This window comes from Misgurnus anguillicaudatus, chromosome 19, assembly GCF_027580225.2.
Source record: "Misgurnus anguillicaudatus chromosome 19, ASM2758022v2, whole genome shotgun sequence".
Lineage (NCBI taxonomy): Eukaryota > Metazoa > Chordata > Actinopteri > Cypriniformes > Cobitidae > Misgurnus > Misgurnus anguillicaudatus.
The window spans coordinates 8,917,467-8,941,577 of NC_073355.2; the positions used below are offsets into that span (position 1 = coordinate 8,917,467).

General features: G+C 41.2%; 1 protein-coding gene across 1 annotated transcript in view; it reads left to right on the forward strand.

Moving 5' to 3' along the window:
- The window catches only part of LOC129424249 (uncharacterized), a 131,368-nt gene that overhangs the window by 70,101 nt on the left and 37,156 nt on the right, over positions 1 to 24,111 (forward strand). The window contains exons 2-11 of the mRNA XM_073856891.1: positions 3,317 to 3,406; positions 3,519 to 3,632; positions 3,889 to 4,002; positions 4,259 to 4,372; positions 4,714 to 4,806; positions 4,950 to 6,761; positions 7,464 to 7,637; positions 10,435 to 10,608; positions 11,058 to 11,231; positions 11,638 to 11,811. Of these exons, the coding sequence (XP_073712992.1) occupies positions 3,357 to 3,406; positions 3,519 to 3,632; positions 3,889 to 4,002; positions 4,259 to 4,372; positions 4,714 to 4,806; positions 4,950 to 6,761; positions 7,464 to 7,637; positions 10,435 to 10,608; positions 11,058 to 11,231; positions 11,638 to 11,811 (2,993 nt within the window). The 5' untranslated portion in view covers positions 3,317 to 3,356. The remainder of the gene's footprint in view (positions 1 to 3,316; positions 3,407 to 3,518; positions 3,633 to 3,888; positions 4,003 to 4,258; positions 4,373 to 4,713; positions 4,807 to 4,949; positions 6,762 to 7,463; positions 7,638 to 10,434; positions 10,609 to 11,057; positions 11,232 to 11,637; positions 11,812 to 24,111) is intronic.

The following is a 24,111-nucleotide window of genomic DNA, read 5'->3' on the forward strand; positions in this document are numbered from 1 at the left end:
ATTTTAATTATTATTTAGATAAAATAAACGTAATACAGCCATACAACAAAATTATGAAAATATTTTAATCGTTATTAAAAACTATCACCACAATGCTCACCACAATGATTTCCCTTATCTCATGTATTAATATTTTTTATTGTAACAATTTTTGATTTGCAAAAATAACTGTTGCATCTGTGTAGATTAGATAAGCAATGCGCGTTGTGCACGCTATACATTATGGTCAAGCATGCGCCCTTAAAATAGCATAATGAACTACGCGCAATGCGCCACTGGCTTTAGACTAGTTTTTTTTTGGTTAGTAGCGCAATTGTTTTTTGAAACTGCAAAATAGCATAAGAGATGGTTTGCGCCGGAGGACGCCTCCTTTTTTGTGCTGAACTGCCCAGGGAGCGCAAGTGCATTCCCTAGTTTGCCGACGTGCGTCTGTGGAGGGAAAAACCCGCTGTGCGCCGGTGCAAAATACGAAATGATACATGCGTCACTGACAAAGTCAATTGCGTTGGGTGCAAGATAGGGCCCCATGTGTTCCCTGTGTCTTGTCTCTTTTACCCCGCTCCCTTGTCATCCTCTCCTCATTATTGTTTCATTTATATCACCTGTTCCCCTCTTGATTTGTTCCCCTATTTAATCCTCTTGTATTCATTGTCCTGTGCTTGTGCATTGTTCCAAATACCTGTGAGTACGCTGTCTCAGTAAGTCTAGTCTAGTAGTGTTTATTGTCAAGTTCATTGTGTAGTGTCACCCTGTTTAGTGTTAAGTGTAGTTATATAGTCTAGTCTTGTTTAGTGTTCACTTCCTCTGTTTTAGTATCTTGTTTATATTATTTTGCCCCCTCGTGGGTTTTGTTTTGTTTTGTTCATAATAAAAGTCTTTAGTGTTCATCCCTCTGTCTGCACTTGGGTTCCTCATACAACTTCATAACAGAATGCACAAGCCAGAACAAAACCCAGCAGACAACCTGTGTTGTCCCGCCAGGCGGCAGTCGGCTGACCTTGAACTGTGGTGGCAGTCTACTGCCGCCAACATGAAGATGGGCAGGGCCCCATTTCCTCCCCAGCTAGAGAGGACCTTGAGGGTGTATGCCCAGGATGTTGAAGCGAGGAGGGTTTTGTTGCCAGAGACCCTCCTCAACTCCTACTTCATTGCGGGCCTCAACGTCCCTCCTCCCTTGCCTGAACGAGAGGGGCTGATCCGCCGCCCATTCCGTGAGGTTGTGGACCAGTTGTGTCGGGAGGAGCTTCAGGTTCCCACCAGGGCATCACCATCTGCCACGCTGCCATCTATCCCGGAGGGACGTTTCTTGGGAGTGGTGGTGCCCGGCGACCCAGAACGTTCCCCTCCAGCCCCAGAGAGCTCCTCCCCACCCAAGTCGCTTCGTGGAAAGCGAGAGCGGAGAGTTTCGTGGGAGTCGCCATCCGAGGGGTCCTCTTCGGAGCCTGCTGCTCCCACCACTGTCCTCACCTGCCATAGCTTCTGCCACAGCTTCTGCACCACGCCCGAGAAAGAAGAGGAGGAGAAGGGGGTTGACCTCACAGTCTGTGCAGCCCCTGCCGTCTGCGCAGCCACCGCTGCAGCCCCTGCCGTCTGCGCAGCCACCGCTGCAGCCCCTGCCGTCTGCGCAGCCACCGCTGCAGCCCCTGCCGTCTGCGCAGCCACCGCTGCAGCCCCTGCCGTCTGCGCAGCCACCGCTGCAGCCCCTGCCGTCTGCGCAGCCACCGCTGCAGCCCCAGCCGTCTGCGCAGCCACCGCTGCAGCCCGTGCCGTCTGCGCAGCCACCGCTGCAGCCCCTGCCGTCTGCGCATCCACCGCTGCAGCCCCTGCCGTCTGCGCAGCCACCGCTGCAGCCCCAGCCGTATGCGCAGCCAACCGCAGCGCCCCCTGTCACGGTCTCTGTTCTGTCTCCGCTGCCGGACGCAGCGCCCCCTGTCACGGTCTCTGTTCTGTCTCTGCTGCCGGACGCAGCGCCCCCTGTCACGGTCCCTGTCTCGTCTCCGCTGCCGGACGCAGCGCCCCCTGTCACAGTCCCTGTCTCGTCTCTGCTGCCGGACGCAGCGCCCCCTGTCACGGTCCCTGTCTCGTCTCCGCTGCTGGCCGCAGCGCCCCCAGTCACGGTCCCTGTCTCGTCTGCGCTGCCGGCCGCAGCGCCCCTGTCACAGCTCCTGTCTCGTCACCGCTGCCAGCCACAGCGCCCCCTGTCTCACCGGCTCCTTCTGTTGCTTCCTCCCCTGCCACTGTCTCCATGTCCTCCCTTGACTCTCTCCCCTACCCTGTGAGTCCTGGCTCGCCCCCATCTGCTCCCTTGTCTACCCCTACCACGCCCTGGAACCCTACCTTACCTCCTTTTGCACCCCTTACCCAGTCTGCATCCCCAACCAAGCCTGTTCCCTGAACCCAAGACCCCTTGCCCACCCAGCTCCACCCTACTTGGACTTCCTCACATGAACTCTGTTTTGCCTCCGCCCCCCTCCCTTGTTTGTTGTTTTTATTATGTCACCCCAACCCCTTTGTAGTGTACTCTTGTCTGCCCCTTTGTTTATTTGTCATGTTTTCTTGTTTTTTGTCAGTCTGTCTTGTCCCGTGTCTAGTGTTCCCCTGGGGAGCGTCTGGTAGCCGCTCCTTTAGGGGGGGATTCTGTCATGGTTCTGCCATCTTGTCCTTTGTTTAATCTAGTCTTGTGGCAGAACCATGACAGACCCATGTTTTGTGTGGGTTCACGTGGTCTCAGTATTGGTTTACTAGACCATGTGTTCCCTGTGTCTTGTCTCTTTTACCCCGCTCCCTTGTCATCCTCTCCTCATTATTGTTTCATTTATATCACCTGTTCCCCTCTTGATTTGTTCCCCTATTTAATCCTCTTGTATTCATTGTCCTGTGCTTGTGCATTGTTCCAAATACCTGTGAGTACGCTGTCTCAGTAAGTCTAGTCTAGGAGTGTTTATTGTCAAGTTCATTGTGTAGTGTCACCCTGTTTAGTGTTAAGTGTAGTTATATAGTCTAGTCTTGTTTAGTGTTCACTTCCTCTGTTTTAATATCTTGTTTATATTATTTTTCCCCCTCGTGGGTTTTGTTTTGTTTTGTTCATAATAAAAGTCTTTAGTGTTCATCCCTCTGTCTGCACTTGGGTTCCTCATACAACTTCATAACACTTATCTTAATTTGTGTTAATAATGTGTTAATGGCACTAATGTTGTGTAGTTGTGTTGATGCAGTTTTTTCTTCAACACTAAGGATTCATTCATCTGAATTATAATGTCTGTTTATTCACTTTGATTTTAAGTTTATTTTGTATCTGAATGTTATTTTCATTTAGTATCAGTTGTGGAGATCAGATTCACCTCTGCAGCTCCATCATGGATCAAACACAAACATCAACAGATGAAGATTTTTCTCCAGGATGCAGGTACTTTATATAAACACTTATATTCCTTATATTATATGTAAAATTAAAGTATATAATGATCATCTTCAAAAATATTAGTAATGTAATTAAAAATATTAAATCTGTTGTGTAGTTCAGATCATCAGAAGAGATCAGATCCAGAGTTCAGCTGTGTGTCTATGAAGAGTGACGGGTCTATATCTCATCCACTTAACTTTAAGAGTGAAGATACAATGCCTTATCTCAGGCATGTAAAAATAATGTGTGATGCAGGATTTTATTTAACATTTTTATGAATTGTTATACAAAAAATTGAGGACAGAATTGCATGCATGGTGACATCTGTGAAATTCGATCTATTCATCATCAGACATATTAACAATTCAGTTCAATACAGTTTTTGTAGGAGCATAATGAAAAGATTAATTGCTTTCATATGATTGTATTTAACAAATAGCATTAATTTACCATCAGTATTTATTCTAATCTGTTGTGTGTTATAGTTCTGATCATCAGAAGAGATCGGATTCAGAGTTCAGCTGTGTGTCTATGAAGAGTGACGGGTCTATATCTCATCCACTTAACTTTAAGAGTGAAGATACAATGCCTTATCTCAGGCATGTAAAAATAATGTGTGATGCAGGATTTTATTTAACATTTTTATGAATTGATATACAAAAAATTGAGCACAGAATTGGGCGCACGGTGACATCTGTGAAATTCGATCTATTCATCATCAGACACATTAACAATTCAGTTCAATACAGTTTTTGTAGGAGCATAATGAAAAGATAAATTGCTTTCATATGATTGTATTTAACAAATAGCATTAATTTACCATCAGTATTTATTCTAATCTGTTGTGTGTTGTAGTTCAGATCATCAGAAGAGATCGGATTCAGAGTTCAGCTGTGTGTCTATGAAGAGTGACGGGTCTATGCTTTTTCCATATAACTTTAAGAGTGAAGATACAAGACATGATAGCAGGTATAAAAAAATCTATGAATTATTGGATTATAGTTTGACATTTTATACAATTATATATTTTGTTAAAGGTTTGAGAAGTTCTTTAAATGATTGTAGAAAACTTCTGTCAAGAGATCTGTAAAACATAAACTGTTCACACACAACCACATCTGTGCAAGCACTTAGTTCAACTAACAGTCTTTATATTAACACAATGTCAATGAAAAGATCATGAGTAAGCTCTGTTATTACATAACATTCACAACATTGTACACATTTTGAAGCAATGAGAAATTCAATATGACAAATGAGAAACACTGATGATAATAACAATGTGTCTGATTCTCAATTCTGCTGCCCAGACCAGATGTAACTGAACCTGACTGTAAGGGTAGGAAGATTGAGCAATCTGAGAATCAAACACCACACAATGAAAACATGAGTCCTTGTTTCAGGTGAATTGTTGGGTATTATTGTTTACTTTGTTTTAATTTATAATTGAATTAAACACTTAATAAGCTTGAGTTATGCGTCCTGTGTTGTATGCTACAAAAAAGTTTTTATATTTATGTAATAATCTGGTATTTATATTTTACAGCCATGACTTTAATCTTGGTGAAGTCCTGAACACACTCAGATCAAATCTGAGGAAGAAGTTTGAGTGTTTGTATGAGGTAATATCAAGTAAGGGAAAACACCCAACACTACTGAATGAGATCTACACAGAGCTCTACATCACAGAGAGTGAAAGTGAAGAGATCAGTAATGAACATGAGGTGAGACAGATTGAGACACAATCCAGAAGAACAACAACAGGTGAGACACCAATCAAATGTAATGACATCTTTAAACCTTTACCTGAACAAGACAAACACATCAGAAGTGTGCTGACAAAGGGAGTCGCTGGCATTGGAAAAACTGTCTCTGTACAGAAGTTCATTCTGGACTGGGCTGAAGAGAAAGAGAATCAGGACGTCCACCTCATATTTCCACTTCCTTTCAGAGAGATCAATTTGATGAAGGACCAAACACTCAGTCTTTTAGATCTTCTTCATCTTTTCTTCCCAGAGACAAAAGAAATGGAAATCTTCAGTGATAAATATAAAGTGTTGTTCATCTTTGATGGTTTGGATGAGTGTCGTCTGTCTCTGGATTTTCACAGCAGTGTGAGGTTGTATGATGTAAGTGAATCAACCTCAGTGGACGTGATGCTGACAAACCTCATCAAGGGGAATCTGTTTCCCTCTGCTCTCATCTGGATCACCTCCAGACCAGCAGCAGCTGATCTCATCCCATCTGAATGTGTTGATCGAGTCACAGAGGTACGAGGCTTCAGTGATCCACAGAAGGAGGAATACTTCAGGAAGAGAATCAGTGATAAGAGTCTGTCTGATCAAGTCATCTCACACCTGAAGTCATCCAGGAGTCTCTACATCATGTGTCACATCCCAGTCTTCTGCTGGATTTCAGTCACTGTTCTAGAGAGAATGTTGAGTGAAGCAAAGAGAAAAGAGATCCCCAAGACTCTCACTCAAATGTACACACACTTCCTGATCATTCAGACAAACATCAAACACCAGAAAGACTATCAGAAGAAAGATGAAGACATGATCTTCAAACTGGGGAAACTGGCTTTTGAGCAGCTTATGAAAGGCAATCTGATCTTCTATGATGAAGACCTAAGAGAGTGTGGCATTGATGTAGAAGAAGCATCAGTGTACTCAGGATTGTGTACTCAGATCTTCAGAGAGGAGTTTGGTTTGTATCAGGGGAAAGTTTACTGCTTTGTTCATCTCAGCATCCAGGAACATCTAGCAGCTCTTTATGCTCACATCTCCTTCACAAACAACAACAGATATGTTTTTGATCAAACTTCTAAACCGGTTGGGGTTTTTAACATTTTGGGCATATTTAAACATAAATCATCAGAACAGGGTTTTTTATCTGAGTTACATCAGCGAGCTATGGATGAATCTTTACAGAGTAAGAATGGACATCTGGATCTTTTCCTGCGTTTTCTTCTGGGTCTTTCACTTGAGTCCAATCAGATTCTCTTACAGGATCTACTGACACTGAGAAGATGCTCCTACAAGAAAGAGAAAATTGTTGAGTACATTAAAAACAAGATGAATGAGAATCTGTCTACAAAGAAATCCATCAATCTGATTCACTGTCTGAATGAACTGGGTGATGATTCACTGCTGCAGGAGATTCAACATTATGTGAAATCTGCATCAGTAGGAAAGACCAAACTCTCCTCTTCACAATGGGCAGCTTTAGTGTTTGTGTTGTTGACATCTGAGCAGGATTTGGATGAACTTAAACTGAAGACATTTATTGGAGATAAAAATACAGCAGATGAAGTTCTTGTGAAACTGCAGCCTGTGATTACAGAAACCAAAAAACTTCAGTAAGAGTTAAAATATTAATATAATTAATTAAATTATTTTATGATTTCATTTTGAATTCTTATTTTAGGAGAATCATTCATAACAATAGATTATCAAGTGTTTTATTTTCCTTATGTTGTATATAAATTGGCAGTCAATCTTAAAAGCAGAAGTTTTAGGGGTGATCTCTCAGACAGGGCTTAAGTCTAGACCCAGACTAAATTGTGTCCTTGAGCTTTCGTAACTAAAACTTAATATAATTTTGTCACAAGATGCATGTCAGTAATGTTTTGTGAGGTATGTTTGTAAAAGCAACTTAAATCTCCCAATATAACTAAAGTCTAGTCTTGGCTTAATCTAAACCCTGTCTGGGAAACTGACCCATTATGTCAATACACAAAAGCTTTGGAAATGTACAACTTCACATCAAATTTGAAATGCACGCTAACATTTTTAAAGTAACTTTTAATAACTTTTGTCAGGAGTTTTTGTAAATGTGACATACTAATACCATACAATACCAGTCTAATTCCATAGAAACCAAACAAACACTATATGAGGAGTTTGAAATCTTCGTTTCTTTGGGGCTTGACAACTGATTACAGTTATTACACTGAGATGTTTATATGAGTAAAGAGTCAATGAAAAATTAATTATTTGTTTCTTAATTACAGTTTTCATTTCATGTTCTGTGATCATGTTTATAATTTACATTATTACAGGTTAAGTAAATGTAATATCACAGATGAAAGTTGTGTTGCTCTGACTTCAGCTCTGAGATCAAACCCATCACACCTGACACATCTGGATCTGTCTGATAATAATCTAAGAGATTCAGGAGTAAAGCTGATCTCTGATGTACTGAAGAATCCTGACTGTAAACTGGAGATACTGAAGTAAGATTGTGATGTGATGTTCAGACAGAAATCACATATAGATTATAGTGAGACTATGTAAAGATCATAACATCTGTAATGGATTTATAGTATTTTAATCTAGGGGTGTGACGGTCATTATATAACCGTGAGACTGACGTTTATAGTTGAACACCGTCATTAGAACTCAAACTCAAAAAAACATTTTTATCATAAAGAATGTTTAAATACTAATTAAAAACAATTGTTAGCAGTCTGTGTTACACCCCCCACCATGTTCTCATGCGGTGAAATGGAGCAGACACTGACAATGCGCTGACATACAGGACAGACCATGTTACTTTTCGGTTACTTTCGGTTAAACATATTAAACAAAGTCTCACCTTTCAAATCATCTCTTCCTTATAGTTAATTTATAGCATCAAATAAACATGAATGACCATAAGAAGGAATGTTCTTTTAACCGCGGAAAGGCGTCAGTACACTCCGCTTTTTAAGTTCAAATCCTCCCATGCTAATCTACTAACTCTCCTGAATGCACATTCACTGCTAGTTGTCTTGCTGTTAATTTTAAATAAACGCAGAGCAAGTAGCTAATCAGTGTCTAGTTTATTCAAACGCTGGTTTCACTTCGCAAGCGTGAGCACTAAGCAGCCTGATGCTGAGTTTACACCAACCGCGTTTCAGCGTCTACCGTGCCTAGTTTGCCGCTTGAACAGTTTGAATGCATTCGTGCATGTAGAGCGGAGTAGACACGCAGAAAAAGCAAGCATTTGACGCGCATCAGAGGCAAAATCCACTTCTTGTCTTGCTGTTAATTTTAAATAAACGCAGAGCAAGTAGCTAATCAGTGTCTAGTTTATTCAAACGCTGGTTTCACTTCGCAAGCGTGAGCACTAAGCAGCCTGATGCTGAGTTTACACCAACCGCGTTTCAGCGTCTACCGTGCCTAGTTTGCCGCTTGAACAGTTTGAATGCATTCGTGCATGTAGAGCGGAGTAGACACGCAGAAAAAGCAAGCATTTGACGCGCATCAGAGGCAAAATCCACTTCTTGTCTTGCTGTTAATTTTAAATAAACGCAGAGCAAGTAGCTAATCAGTGTCTAGTTTATTCAAACGCTGGTTTCACTTCGCAAGCGTGAGCACTAAGCAGCCTGATGCTGAGTTTACACCAACCGCGTTTCAGCGTCTACCGTGCCTAGTTTGCCGCTTGAACAGTTTGAATGCATTCGTGCATGTAGAGCGGAGTAGACACGCAGAAAAAGCAAGCATTTGACGCGCATCAGAGGCAAAATCCACTTCTTGTGGGAGGGGCAAGTGCTATGCGGTTGTCTGTTTGCAAGATGACTGATGTTGATTGTGCATTTATCAAGAGAGTTACCAAGTTGTATCTGGTAACCTTACTATAGGGGAAAAATAAACGGCGCGGGTCGATAAACGTCACGTGACATTTAAAAGTGAGGTGTGTATTACAACTTACCAGTTTGCCCAATGTCCTCACTGACACTCTTCCAAGAATTTTTATTCCTGTCTTCTCTATAGAAATAAGAACTTGTGTGGTATAGCTCCGGGTGATTGCTTACGGACAATATCAAGCGCTGGTTGAGTGAGTGACTCCGGGTGGGGCTGCCACCACAGCAGCAAGCAGGCTCCTGATTGGTTAACGCGGCGTAAAATTCCGCCAAAGTTCAAATTTTTCAACTCGGGCGGCAGCCGCAAATTTGCGTGAACTGCAAAATGCAGCATTCGCGCGTACCACGCACAACACTCAATTCGCGCGGAACGACGTCTTCCGCGCTGCGCCGAACGGTTCTTCCGCGCTGCGCCGAACGGTTCTTCCGCGCTGCGGGACCTCCTGACACGCGTCAACACGTCTTCGCATTGAAATCACTCGCACTTCACGCCTCTACCACGGTTGCTGTAAACGCAGCAGGATGTGGAGAGCGTTTGTTGCGCGTGGCCATTGTGCTTACACCGGCTGCGCTTGCAGCGCATACTGTGCAGTTTAATAACAGTATAAAAATCTCAAGTTCACATTACTTCACTTTCCATGCATTTATGAGCAAAACCTCTTCAAGACACTTTTTAATCCACATTCTGGTCCATGTAATGACAGATATAGACACAATAACTGACATAAAAAGCCCATGGCACAAATCTGTTTCTTGATTATTGAGATAGATGATAGAGAGAGGATTAATTTATGCTGGGCAGAGAGTGACAGCGCTGTCTTCTGGCAACAGTGTGTATTTTGCTCAAAGTCATTACTGCTTAAAACACACTTGGCATCACATTCATGATTTTATGGTAAAATTACACTTTTGCGTCATTCCACGAGCATTTAATCAAGCAAAACGCCCCCCCACCACCACCGACGGTTATGTTACGAACCGTCACATTTGACTTGCGTCATAACCGTCATTACCAATTCTGAAACCGGCACACCCCTATTTTAATCTCAGTAATGGGATAACTGAACTCAAAACTCAAAGTTGAATTTTTTCAACATTATTACAACATTTTAACTCTTACCGAGGGTCTGATCTTTTGATAAATAAAACAATACAATGAAAATATGTTTGGGGATAAAAGCAAAAATCATTCAGAAAGAGAAACATAAGAGAAAATGTTATAATGTGTGATTAAAGGAATCAACAGTTAATTTACATTAAAATCTCACTGATGTGTTTCAATAAAACACAAACACATAAATGAAACTGTCCATAAACACTAAATGATGACCTGAAGAGAAACAAATTCAACTCACTGTAGATTTGATCTGTGTGTAAACAAACTGTGTGTCTTTGTTCTCTACAGGTTGTGTAAGTGTGATATCACAGTTAGAGGTTGTGTTGATCTGACTTCAGCTTTGAGATCAAACCCATCACACCTGACACATCTGGATCTGTCTTATAATAATCTAAGAGATTCAGGAGTAAAGCTGATCTCTGATGTACTGAAGAATCCTGACTGTAAACTGAAGATACTGGAGTAAGATTGTGATCTGATGCTAAAACAGAATTCCCATATAGATTATAGTGAGACTATATAGAGATCATAACATCTGTAATGGATTAATAGTATTTTAATCTTAGTAATGGATTTGATAACTGAAGTTGATTTCATTCATCACAGCACTAAATGTTACTAAAAGTAGCAAACATAAAATATTGAAATTGAATTATGATGAGAAAAAAAGTTACAAAAATCATTCAGAAAGAGAAACATAAGAGAAAATGTTATAATCTGTGATCAGAGATATCAACTGTTAATTTACTTCAAAATCTTACTGATGTGTGTCAGTCAAACACAAACACACATAAATTAAACTAAGGAGAAAATGCCCATAAACACAAAATGATGACAGGAAGAGAATCAAATTCAAATCACTGTAGATTTGATCTATGTGTGAACAAACTGTGTGTCTCTGTTTTCTACAGGTTGAGTGGTTGTGATATCACAGCTGAAGGTCGTGTTGCTCTGACTTCAGCTCTGAGATCAAACCCATCACATTTGACACATCTGAATCTGTCTGATAATAATCTAAGAGATTCAGGAGTGAAGCTGATATCTGGTGTACTGAAGAATTCTGACTGTAAAGTGGAGATACTGAAGTAAGATTGTGATGTGATGTTCAGACAGAAATCACATATAAATTACAGTGAGACAATATAGAGATCATAAAATCTGTAATAGATTTATAGGATTTTAATCTCAGTAATGGATTTGATAACTGAAGTTGATTTCATTAATCACAGCACTAAATGTTACTAAAAGTAACAAACATAAAAGATTGAAAGAGAAAATGTTATAATGTGTGATCAGAGGAATCAATAGTTCATTTACTTTTAAATCTCACCAATGTGTTTCAGTCAAACACACACACACACACAAACACAAAAATTGAAACTAAAATGAAAATGTCCATAAACACTAAATGATGACAGGAAGAGAAACAAATTCAACTCACTGTAGATTTGATCTGTGTGTGAACAAACTTTGTGTCTTTGTTCTCTACAGGTTGAGGTGTTGTAATATCACAGATGAAGGTTGTGTTTCTCTGACTTCAGCTTTGAGATCTAACCCATCACACCTGACACATCTGAATCTGTCTGATAATAAACTAAGAGATTCAGGAGTGAAGCTGATTTGTGATGTACTGAAGAATCCTGACTGTGAACTGAAGATACTGGAGTAAGATTGTGATCTGATCCTCAGATAGAAATCACATATAGATTATAGTGAGACTATATAGAGATCATAACATCTGTAACAGAGTTATAGTATTTTAATCTTAGTAATGAATTTGATAACTGAAGTTGATTTCATTCGACAATCGTCACAAGACCTTAACTCTTACTGAAGGTCACATCTTTAAATAAATAAAAAATTCACACTGACCTGACAACCTGTATGCATTTTGCATAGCAGGTATGCATTTTGACCTCAAAGTATGCTGGTACAATTTGCCACTCTAAAATACGCAAAAACCTACGCATGCAGTACTCAAAACAAGCAACAGAAAAAAGAAAAATATGTCCAATCATAGCACAGGGTTTATCAACCAAATAGCAAGCTAGATGATTGACAAGTTGTATGGCCTATCAATAACAAGAGTCTGCAATCGACGAAACCACAAAATCCAGTGTGATCTCCTCCCTCCAGCACTTTCTCACAATTTTTTTTTAAACTTGACCGCAAGATGTGCTACAATACTTCTGATTTGTAAATGAGCATCCTGTATAAATGAGCGCTTATGAAAAGTTACCATAATTTTACCATGTACCGTACCATAGGCGCAGATTCCGTTGGGGGATTCTCACACTCAATAACGTGCACGCAAATCTGCTAGAGACCATCCAGTTTGGTCACATAACAACAGAAATGTTCTCTCTCAGTAAAGGAAATACACCTGACATCTAAGTGGAGCGGATTGAATGCGATAATGCACCCTTGATAATTGTCTAGAAAATCAAATGTCATATACAAACCACCTCATTGTGTTTTATAGATGGAGAATATCTCGCGTCTCGAGCACCCACATGATCTGCGCCTACACTGCAAAAAATTATGTGTTAATTTTTTACATATTGTCTGTGTCAAGGCGTTATTTCATGTTAAAATAAATAAAAGGGCCAACACAAGTGTTGTATTTCGGTTAATAAGGACGCTACACAAACGGCTGTCAAGAACAGTGCATTTATCTGTTTATATCTTGCACAACTGACATGCACTCATAGCACAACACTGAAGACTTCCTGTTACAAGGTATACATACATAAAGTCCCCACAAGGTGGAGCTGCTGCCTAAGCAGTACAACAGGATACCCTGTAACATCTCCCATCCTGTAGTAAGATATTCAAACATTAAATGACATTGTCAATAACATGAACTTGATTAATCTCCCCCTGTTAACTCTGCTAAGAACACCCCAACTGATTAACAGGCTATTACCTACCACAGCTGTCAGAACACAAATACTGATAAGACAGCTGTTAACATTGTTTTTGTTTACTTGTTCAGTTAGCCCCACTTAAAGGTTCAATCTATCCCGAGGTTTAATTAGCCGGCCACTCCGGGAGTATGACTGGCCCTGCTCCGCTCGGTGTGGTGTGCAAATGGTTTGTGAGGAATGGGGTGCCCCCCCATGACTGGTGCCTGTCTCTTCGCTGCTATCCTCGCTCGCAGCGCCCTCTGCTGTGGCATGTGCATCCCCAGGAGGCTCTGGGGGATGTTCCAGATTCCCTGCTGACAACGAGGGGACTCCCTCTGCTGGTCTAAGATCGACCCTGTTACGACGGTACGCTGTCCCCTCCACATTAACAACATAGGACCTGGGACCCGCCTGCTGTCCTGTCCCCAGGGAGTGGTTTCATCCTGATGGGCTGACCGATGTTTAGCTCAGGCAAATCTTTGGCTGATCTGTCATAGCTCAGTTTTGCCCTCTGGCGTTTCATACACAGTTTGTCTGGTACCTCATTGATGACCCGGGGCATCAGAAGCTGGTCCGTCACAGGGAGGTGCGTTCTGAGTCTCCGCAACATCAGTTGCTGGGCAGGACTGCAGTGCAGTCCTTCTGAGGCGTGTTCCTCCAATGAAGAATAGCTTTCCATGGGTCCTCGCCAGCGAACGCAGCTCTTCTGCAAAGGCTTTTTACAATCTTAACTGCCGACTCAGCTTTGCCATTGGCTTTTGGGTGTCTTGGCGATGAGGTATCATGCTCAAAGCACCACTCATTTGCAAATGTCCTGAAAGCTCCACATGCGAACTGACATCCACAGTCAGAAATGACCCGGTCTGGTATGCCATGGCGTGCAAATTGAGCCTTGCACCTCAGGATCGTAGTCTCAGCTGAGAGGTCAGGAAGCAGATCGACCTCCCAGAAGTCAGAGTAATGGTCCACCACGAGCAGGAAATCCTTTCCTGCATGGTTGAACAGGTCCATGCTCACTATCTGCCAGGGACGTGTGGGTAGTGGGTGTGACATCATGGTCTCTTTCTGTTGTTCATGTGCATACTCATTGCACACAGAACATTGTTGCACAAAGTCTTTTATTTCTCCCTGCATGTTGGGCCAGAATAGGGTGTCACAGGCTTGCCTGTAGCAAGCCTCTCCCCCTATGTGGCTGTAGTAGATCCGTCTCAGCATTTCTGATCGCAAAGTTTTAGGAATGATAAGATGTGGCTTCTGAAGAGTACGCCGTCTTGCACACTGATTTCGTCTCTGATGGCCCAGTACCCTCTAATCACTATGGGCGTCTCCTCTCTGCAGTCTGGCCATCCTTCCAGCACGACAGTCTTAAGCATCTGAAGACACTCATCCTTCTCCGTGTGTTGTCGGATTTGAGTGAGGCATTGGCTGGTGACGTTCAAATAGTCTGTCTGCTGAATTGCTGCGGTGTCGTACTGTTCCTGCTGCAAGCTGCAGACCATTTCCCGGCTGTACTGCGTGTCCGTGCTCTGTGGCGGGGAAGCAGCTCTGCTGAGCGTGTCACTGATGTACATTTCCGGGCCTGCTTTGTACACCACTTTGAGGCAGTAATTCTGAAGCGTGAGGAGCATGCTCTGGAGGCGTTTTGGCGCACTGAGAAGGGGCTTAAGGAAGATGGACACCAGCGGGCGGTGATCTGTCTCTGCTGTAATATCACCTCTCCCATACAGGTAGTAGTGGAATCGCTGACAGGCAAACACAATGCTCAGGCATTCTTTTTCTATTTGAGCATAATTTTGCTCTGTTTGGGACAATGCACGGGATGCAAATGCAACTGGCTGTCCTTCCTGTAGCAAACAGCAGCCCAGACCCGTTTGGCTGGAGTCGCTCTGTATGGTGACTGGCCTGTTGATGTCGTAATACCTCAAAACAGGTACAGCTGTAATCAGTGTCTTGATCTCTGTAATGGCCGCATCGTGCTTCGGCAGCCAGTGCCACTGTACATCTTTGTCCAACAGCCTCCTCAGTGGTTCACAGACTTCTGATAAGCGCGGCATGAACTTGGATAGGTAGTCCACAAACCCCACAAAACGCTGCACACCTTTAGTGTCCGTGGGGTTGGGCATGTCTAGAACTGCTCTGACCTTGTCAGGGTCAGCTTTGAGGCCCTCGGCTGAAAGGACATGGCCATGAAAGCGGACTTCCTTAACTCGAAATTGCAGCTTCTTCAAACTTAGCCTCAATTTTACTTCCCTGCATCTGTCCATCAGTGCGATGAGGTTTGCGTCATGGTCTTGAATGGCTTCTTCCTCTGTGTCCCCACAGCCCACAATTAAGATGTCGTCAGCTATAGGCTCAATTCCTTTCAAGCCCACCAGGAGCTCGTGCTGGTTCCTCTGATACAGCTCTGGCGCAACTGACACACCAAAAGGGAGTTTCAACCAGCGTTTCCTGCCCCACGGCGTCCAAAATGTAGTCATCAAGCTGCTCTCCTCATCCAGGCGGCACTGTAGAAACGCGTCCCGCGCGTCCACCAGCGTAAAGATACGTGCTTTCGGCAGCTTGTACAGCACATCATCTAGGGTGGGCATAAGGTAATGGGACCGCTTGAGAGCTTGGTTCGGGGGTCTGGGGTCAATACAGAGCCTAAGTTTCTCTGGCTTCTTCACTATGACCAGATTGCTTATCCAGTCAGTGGGTTGTGTGACTGTGACTAAGTGCCCATCCTTTTCATACTGGTCCAACTGCGCTTTAACGGCTGCTTTGAGGGCCACTGGTACATTTCTGGGGGCGCATTGCACTGGGGCAACAGTGCTGTCCAGCTCAAAGTGAAGTTTGCCAGGCAGAGAGTCAATAGGGCCGTTGAAGACATCATGATATGTGCTGATTAAGCTCTCTTTAGTCAGCATGCTCAACTTCATATGCTCTACACTATTCAACTCCTCTGGAATTGTGAAGCGTATCAGACCGAGTTCCTCGCATGTGGATCCCGAAAGCAGTGGCCTCTGGCTGGATTTCACAATTTCAAAGTCAAGTTTGTGTTTTTTGCCTCTAATGACGCACTGAGTGCTGAACCATGGAGTTCATCCAAGCACTGTTGTAAAGTTTCAGTCTGGTCCGACTAGGCCAGCACATTAGAGATGAGTTAAAGATAATTAACCTGATAAGGAACACTGTGCCGTAGGGGTGTGCTGGTTTCGGAATTGGTGATGACGGTTATGACTTGAGTCAAATGTGATGGTTCGTAACATAACCGTCTGTGGAGGGCGTTTTGCTAGTTTAAATGCTCGTGGATTGACGCAAAAGTGTCATTTTACATAAAATCATGAATGTGATGCCAAGTGTGTTTTAAACAGTAATGACTTTGAGCAATTTAACAGAAAGCAACGAAAATAAAAAAACACACTTTTGCAAAAAAACTGCGCTGTCACTCTCTGCCCAGCATAAATGAATCCTCTATTTATCATTATTTTAATAATCTTCAGAGAAACAGATTTGTGCATTAGGCTTTTTATGTCTATAATTGTGTCTATATCTGTCATTACACGGAACAGCACGAAAACAATGTGGATTAAAAGCGTCTTGAAGAGGTTTTGCTCATAAATGCATGTAAAGTAAAGTAATGTGAACTTGAGATTTGTATACTGTTATTAACCCTCTGGGGTCTAAGGGGTTTTTAGGGCCCTGGGGAAGTTTTGACATGCACTGACATTTGTGCTTTTTTCAGTTGCTTAAAAACATATTAATGGCAAAAGTCTCATAACACTGCGTTCAGCACAAACTGGGCTACAATATCATGTAATCAACATGTATGTACATGTTTGTATTTTTGAGAGAAAAATGTTTATGCGTGGTTTTTGAAAAAGCAAAAATTTTAAGTCACTGATATAAGTCCACAAAACTAATTCTAAACATGTTTTCCCAAGACTTTTCAAAACAGGATCTAGTAGTCTAGAGTTTTTTCTTCAAAATGATGTGAAAATCATTCGGCCTACTCGTTCACATAAAGCAAGATATTAATTTACAATTTCTAAGACACTTTTGCTTGGGAAAGGCTGTATGCGTGGAGGCGGGAATGCTCCTGAATAATCAGTGATTGACAGCTGAGAGACAAAAGGGTTGCATAATGAGCCACATGAGCCTTGGGGGGATGTTCAACAGGAATGTAACTTTCTCTGTAGTAAAACCATGATGGTTTACTTTTCAATTTAAATGTAAATACACACACAATATATACATTAATTTCACATGTAGGCTATAAGTTACCTTTTAAAAACCATAGTAGCCTAATCAAAGTGAACACAGGGTTTGTGTGTGGCAAAAAGCTCAAAAGAACAATCGTTGTTTGGACTCTTAGTTGTGTTTTTGTAATCATTATATCATTATAGTAGAAACACAACAAGGGACAAGCATGATAAACTTGCACGATAAACTTGCTCAATGTTTGTTTACAGCCGCCGCCATTACCTCACGTGTTGCTCATGAAAGCAGTCGGCTTGTTCGACTTCATGCGGTGCTGCAAAGATCAGCCGGGTGACGTCAAACTACCGCGAGAGTGATCCGCGAAATTATATGGAAGAGGTTGCTTTTAAATCGCTCTCGCGAGACTCTGACGTCATTCGGCTGCCGGTTCTTGTGGCGCCGCATTAAGTCGAACAAGCCTATTAACTTATGTGTGCATATGCGAGTGATCCTGTGTTTAATAAACGTGCTATGCGGAGATATATGCTTAGACGCAACTAAATAAGGATTGTACTGTTTGCAGTCGCGTATTTTATAAGAATACCAAAAACCGCGTCGATTTCCTGACTCGCGTGTTTGTGCATGCGTTTCCCATCGCGTGAACTGTTTGACGGAAGACAAAGAAAACACTCGCGTCTGGAGATAGTGACACACATACGCAAGTAAATAAGGATTGTACTGTTTTCAATCGCGTATTTTATAAGAATACCAAAAACCGCGTCGAGTTTCCTGACTCGTGTGTTTGTTTACGTGTGTTCCCCTCGCGTGAAGTGTTTGACGGAAGAACAATGAAAACACTCGCGTCTGGAGATACTGACACACATACGCAAGTAAATAAGGATTTAGATGTCATGTTTTGGTGCAATCGGATGAAACAACAAGGAATGGAGGGTTGTGGACCATTGACTGCAGGTGGCACAAGTTATGCATATGGATGTCTCTGCTCATTCACTTCAATGGCGCGGGGGCGTGGCGATCTCTTCTCATTACAGATAATCAGGTAACATTAGAGAGACGGTCTCTCTCCTACTTCTCATACAGTTTACACCGAATGACAATATATGTTTTCGATCTCACTTACATCATTTAAAAGCTGACATTCCAAGCATTATGTAGACATTTATCTTTTGTTTATATGACATGTATTCGTGCAGTTACAGTTAATTTTCTGACGCGTTTCTGAAATGGCTTCACTGAAGGAGAGAGAACAAAACGCGCATCATGTTTATTTTCTTAATTTTGCGAAAAGCACAACATTCTGTTTTTATTGGGAGTGGACAGAAAAAAAACTAGACACTTTAACGTTTTAAATGATGTATAAATCATATCTGTATGTCCAAAATCAGCAGAGTTATCTAAGTATCTTTACGGAGTGATTGAAAAATAAAGAGTTGGCGGCGCCCGCGCCGCAGCCGACCCCAGAGTGTTAAACTGCACAGTATGCGCTGCAAACGCAGCCGGTGTAAAACGCTCTCCGCATACGCGCTGCTCAGTGCTCACGCTTGCGTCGTTTAAATAAACTAGACCCTGATTAGCTACTTGCTCTACGTTTATTTAAAATCAACATCAAGACAACTAGCAGTGAAAGTGCTTTCAGGAGAGTTAGTAGATTAACATGGGAGGATTTGAACTTGAAAGCGGAGTGTACTGATGCATTTCCGCAGTTAAAACAACATTCCCTCTCATGGTCATTCATGTTTATTTGATGCTATAAATTAACTATAAGGAAGAGATGATTTGAAAGGTGAGACTTTGTTTAATATGTTTAATCTCAAAAGTAACCGAAAAGTAACCTGGTCTGTCCTATATGTCAGCGCGTTGTCAGTGTCTGCTCCGCTCTGTATTTTTCACTGCGTGAGAACATGGTGGGACGTGTAACACTGTTAACAATTAACAATATAGTATTTAAAATTCTTTATGATAAAAATGTTTGTAAAAATATTTTAATAACACGGTTTGGGCGGTTATAGTTCTAATGACGGTGTTCAACTATAACCGTCGGTCTCACGGTTATATTAAAACCGTCACATCCCTACTGTGCCGTACACGGTACACCCCCTCCCTTGCACGTGAGGCTGCATAAACGTCATTGTAACTTTGAAGCATTAAATCTTCAAAATATACGGCCATGCGGCACATCGTTGAAAAGCTTAGACTTTTGGGTTTCCATTAAGCGCACACACAAAGCATAATATGATTTTTAGCAGTCATAAAAGTGTAATCTAGTTGTTAGTTACCTGAACCGGGGGGCGCCGATTTAGGATATTTACTTACCTTCAAAATCTTCCCTTTATCCGCTTCGGTGAAATTGTCAAAAACAAATTGTTCATAAATCCCCAAAAGTCTAAGGAAATGGAATATCCAAGCTTTTTAATCCAAAACGATTTGTTCATCTCACAATCTTGACGTTTCTGACCGAATTACGATATAAATACTGTATACAATTAGATCACTAACGGACATTCGGTCGAATCTCACTTTTCATTCACGATTTATAATGAATATATTCGGATGTCACGTTTATTGTGCAACGTCTGAGGAACAAATACACCCCCTTGTGGAATTTCAGCCGTTCCATAAGAGGTTAATACTGGGTCTGACACTACAGGGAATACCCCTATTTAAGTAATTTTGTGGGAACGGGGTCTAATATACAGGAAAATGATTTGGATGATGTTACTAATTTAGAGAGCTCTTCTATTGTAGTAGCCTTAAATGACTCAAGATGTTTGTATTGTAATCTAGTATTAAATGTTCTGCTGGGTAGAATGGTGGCTGCTTGCGTAGCTACAATGTTTTCCCTAATAACCTTAATTTTGTTGGTAAAAAAGTTCATGAAGTCGTTACTACTGTGTTGAAATTTAGTATTAGTTTCTGTTTGTTCTTTGTTTCTAGTCAGTATCGCAACTGTACTAAAAAGGAAATGCGATATATTATGATTTTCTTTAATAAGCTTGCTAAGATAGGTAGGTCTGGCGGTTTTTATAGCCTGTCTGTAGTGTTGAACACTCTCTTTCAATACTGCACGCCATACCTCTAACTTTGTGCATCTATAATTTCATTTCATTTTTTAGCTACCCTTTTAAGGGCTGCAGTATGATGGTCATACCATGGAGCTGGCGTTTTTTCATTAATTCTCTTTTTCCGAATGGGAGCAAGGGCTAGAACAAATGTTGTTCAGGTTTTCTATTACAATATCCAGATCTTCATGGTTATCTGATACATGTTTCATGTGGGACAGGTCAGGGAGAGTGCTAAAAAAGCTATCTTTAGTGGTGGAAATTATTGTTCTGGCTAATCGGTAGCATGTTGTGGACCGTGTGATCCTATCTAAAAGTATGGTGTACGAGACAAGGCTGTGGTCTGAAACTGCATCGCTCTGGGGTGAATATTTTGATGTCATCAATATTGAGCCCAAGTGACAGAATTAAGTCTAATGTGTGTTTACAGGTATGCGTGGGCCCTGACACATTTTGTTTAAAACCGAGAGAATTTAGAACATCTATAAACGCTAGTCCTTATGGTACTTTTGGGTTATCAACTTGGGTATTAAAGTCCCCAACAATAAGAGCTGTATCTACAGTGACTACAAACCCAGACAGGAAATCTGCTATTTTTTTTAAGAAAGTCTGTGTGGTGGCCTAGGGGTCTGTAGATAGTGGCTAAAACGAATGTAAGCTGTTTTAGCTTTTAGCTTTAGCGGGTATTTCCATATTTAACAACATTATTTCAAATTAATTACGTTTGAGTTCAGATTTATGGTTTACTTTGAATAATTTATTGTAGATTGTAGCTACACCACCCCCTCTCCCCTTTAAGCGAGGTTCATGCTTATAATAATAGTCTTGTGGGGTGGACTCATTTAAACTAATGTAATCGTCTGCCTTAAGCCAGGTTTCTGTTAAACAGAGCACATCTAAGTTTTGGTCTGTAATGATTTCATTGATAATAGGTTCTTTATTGGTAAGCAATCTAATATTAAGAAAGCTGGATTTTAACATTTGATTTTCTTCTGTTAATGTATTGTTTTCTAATTTTATATTAGTAAGATTTGTACGAGACAACATAAATGGTGCCATGTATTTGTTTGTTCGGGGAACAGACACAGTTGAGATGGGTTGGTACTCTGGTAAAAAATAAACTGGTAAAATGTGCTGGGATATATGTGTTCTTGACTTGTCAAGGCAGCTAACAGACGGACAAGTAAGCCGATCTGTCTGTTTCCTGACCTGGGCCCTGGATAGTCAGACAATATCACAAAAAAAGACTATTGGTCAGATTTCTAGAGAGTATAGCATTTCCTTCCCGGGACGGATGGAGGTCATCTCTCTTTAGCAGGTCAGGTCTCCCCGGAAATGTTTTCCATTTGTCTTTGACATCCAACCATGAAGTAACACTAATCTACTGTAAGTCTCATCACCCTGGTAGACGGGGAAGGGACCAGAACATATTACATTGTCTGACATTGTTTTTGCAATTTCACACACCTCTTTAATAGTATCTTTGGTGATCTCCGACTGGCGGAGTCTGGTGTCATTCATGCCGGCGTGAATAACAATCTTAGAAAACTTTCGCTTACCATTAGCCAGCACTTTAAGTTTGGATCTAATATCAGATGCTCTGGCTCCCGGTATAAATTTGACTATGGTGGCTGGTGCCTCAATGTTCACATTCCTGAGAATAGAATCACCAATAACCAGGGCACTTTTAACAGACGTCTCAGCTGGTAGAGGGAGGAGAATCTCTTAGATAAAACCAATGGTGCGTAGGGGGTGTCGGATACGACTATGCGGCCTGACAGTCACCTAAAATTATTGATCATAAACATAGGAGCTTGATAAAAATTATCATTTTAGAATTTTATATGGAACTTATCTGTTTTTGCAAATCAACTCTACATTTATTATTATACATAATATGTTTCTTTTAAAACATACTTTATTATTTTATTTTATAAGTATATACATTCTTTAGGAAGGATTTAAATAAAATACAATCCCGTTTTTATTTGAATGATTTTCTACACGTTAGTGAGGTGTCCGGATTTGTGTATAAATACAAGACGTCGTTACATTATGTTGTTCAGTTTGTTTAGTTTTGTGGGGAAATTATATGGAAATGTGCAGATGTGTGTGTTGTTTGTAAGGTTTAATTTACAGGATTTGTCATTGCTTGCACATGAGTGCATATGACAAAAACACTTGGACAGTGTGTGAAATGACCATTAATAGTGTTCAAATAGACATTACTGTGACACTAACCGGTGTTATTTCAGGTTGAAGCTTGAATTCCTGTTCGCTGAGATGTCAGTTTGTTTTGGTGAACAAAGCATGCATCGCATTATAAAACTATTCTTTTTGACCTCTTGGAGTGAAAACATAAACGGAACTTGAAGCCACGCTCAGCACACGCCTTCATCTGCTTCTCCTTTCATCTATGCAGGCTAAAGGGTGACGCGTAGCCACCTCTCGCAACGCATATATTAGGGTTGTGACAATTAATCGGGCAAATGCGCGTTTTCTCAATGAATAAATTTGAATGAATGACGGTGAAATGCCGCCACATTCAAAAGCCAGAGGGCGCTTTCATGCAGAAACTCCGTTTTTTCCATAGAAGTATCATTACAAATACTATTCCAGGAAATATCTAGAGGCATATTTATATCGCTGTTCTTCAGATTGTGTATATATATATATATATATATATATATATATATATATATATATATATATATATATATATATATATATATATATATATATATATATATATATATATATATATTAGGGCCGGGACTTTAACGCGTTAATTAAGATTAATTAATTACACAAAAATAACGCGTTGAACATTTTTAACGCATTTTAATCGCACTTATTTTTGCACCGCGGAACATTTCTCATGAGTTTCGGCGAACCGATTATACTGGAGCACCAACTAGCGTTCATGACTTCACAACAAACCACAGTGAACATTAACCAAGAGGCTGATGAGATCGCTTTGGTTGGCCCCGTGGATGGGAATTTTTTTAATAAAAAACGAATGGATGTATGGTCGATAAGAGCATGGTTGTGTGTAAGCTATGCAACAAGGAATTCACATATCACCGCAGCACATCGAGCATCTCAATGCAAAACACAGCAGCTAGCGTGGACATTAGCCTGACTCCGGGTACAACGACTTATTCGGACGGGATTAGTTTTACATAAGGATGTGGGGTAAAGCAAGTTTTTATCAGAGCTTCTCGGTGATTTTAGTCCAGTCCGAATGCTCCATGTCTTTAATCATAACGGACAATGTCAGTAAAGATTACGGCGTCTTTTACCTTCTGTAAAAAGGTCCGGAGAAATTACCTCAGGTAATACAAATCCAGTGCGAATAGACCAGCTGTAAATATACACGTAAATCGCGTCATTTCTTTTTAATTTGCGGGTTTCTTTTAAATATAAAAGCGCTTAAAGAAGCATTTACTTGCGTTCTAGACGGAGAAACAAGTCAGTTACAAGTCAGTTTCTGAATAAAACACGACACAAACTTTAAAAAAAAAGTCAAATTTACTTCTCAGAGGCATGGAACTGTTTATGAAACTGACGTTCTCCCCAAACTGAAATTAAACACAATGTTTCGCGTTTTCCTTGTCTGTGTCATGTTGTTTGCACATCTGATATCTGGAAGCAAGGTAACGTGCATGTGAAGACGAGAGGTGACGCTCTGAGCAAACGAGTTACCCCTCCCACTTCTGAATGTTTTACAGAGATTTCTAATCCCGTCCGAATTGACCATTAATATTACCGACGTCCTGTGGTAAAATTACATTACGCCA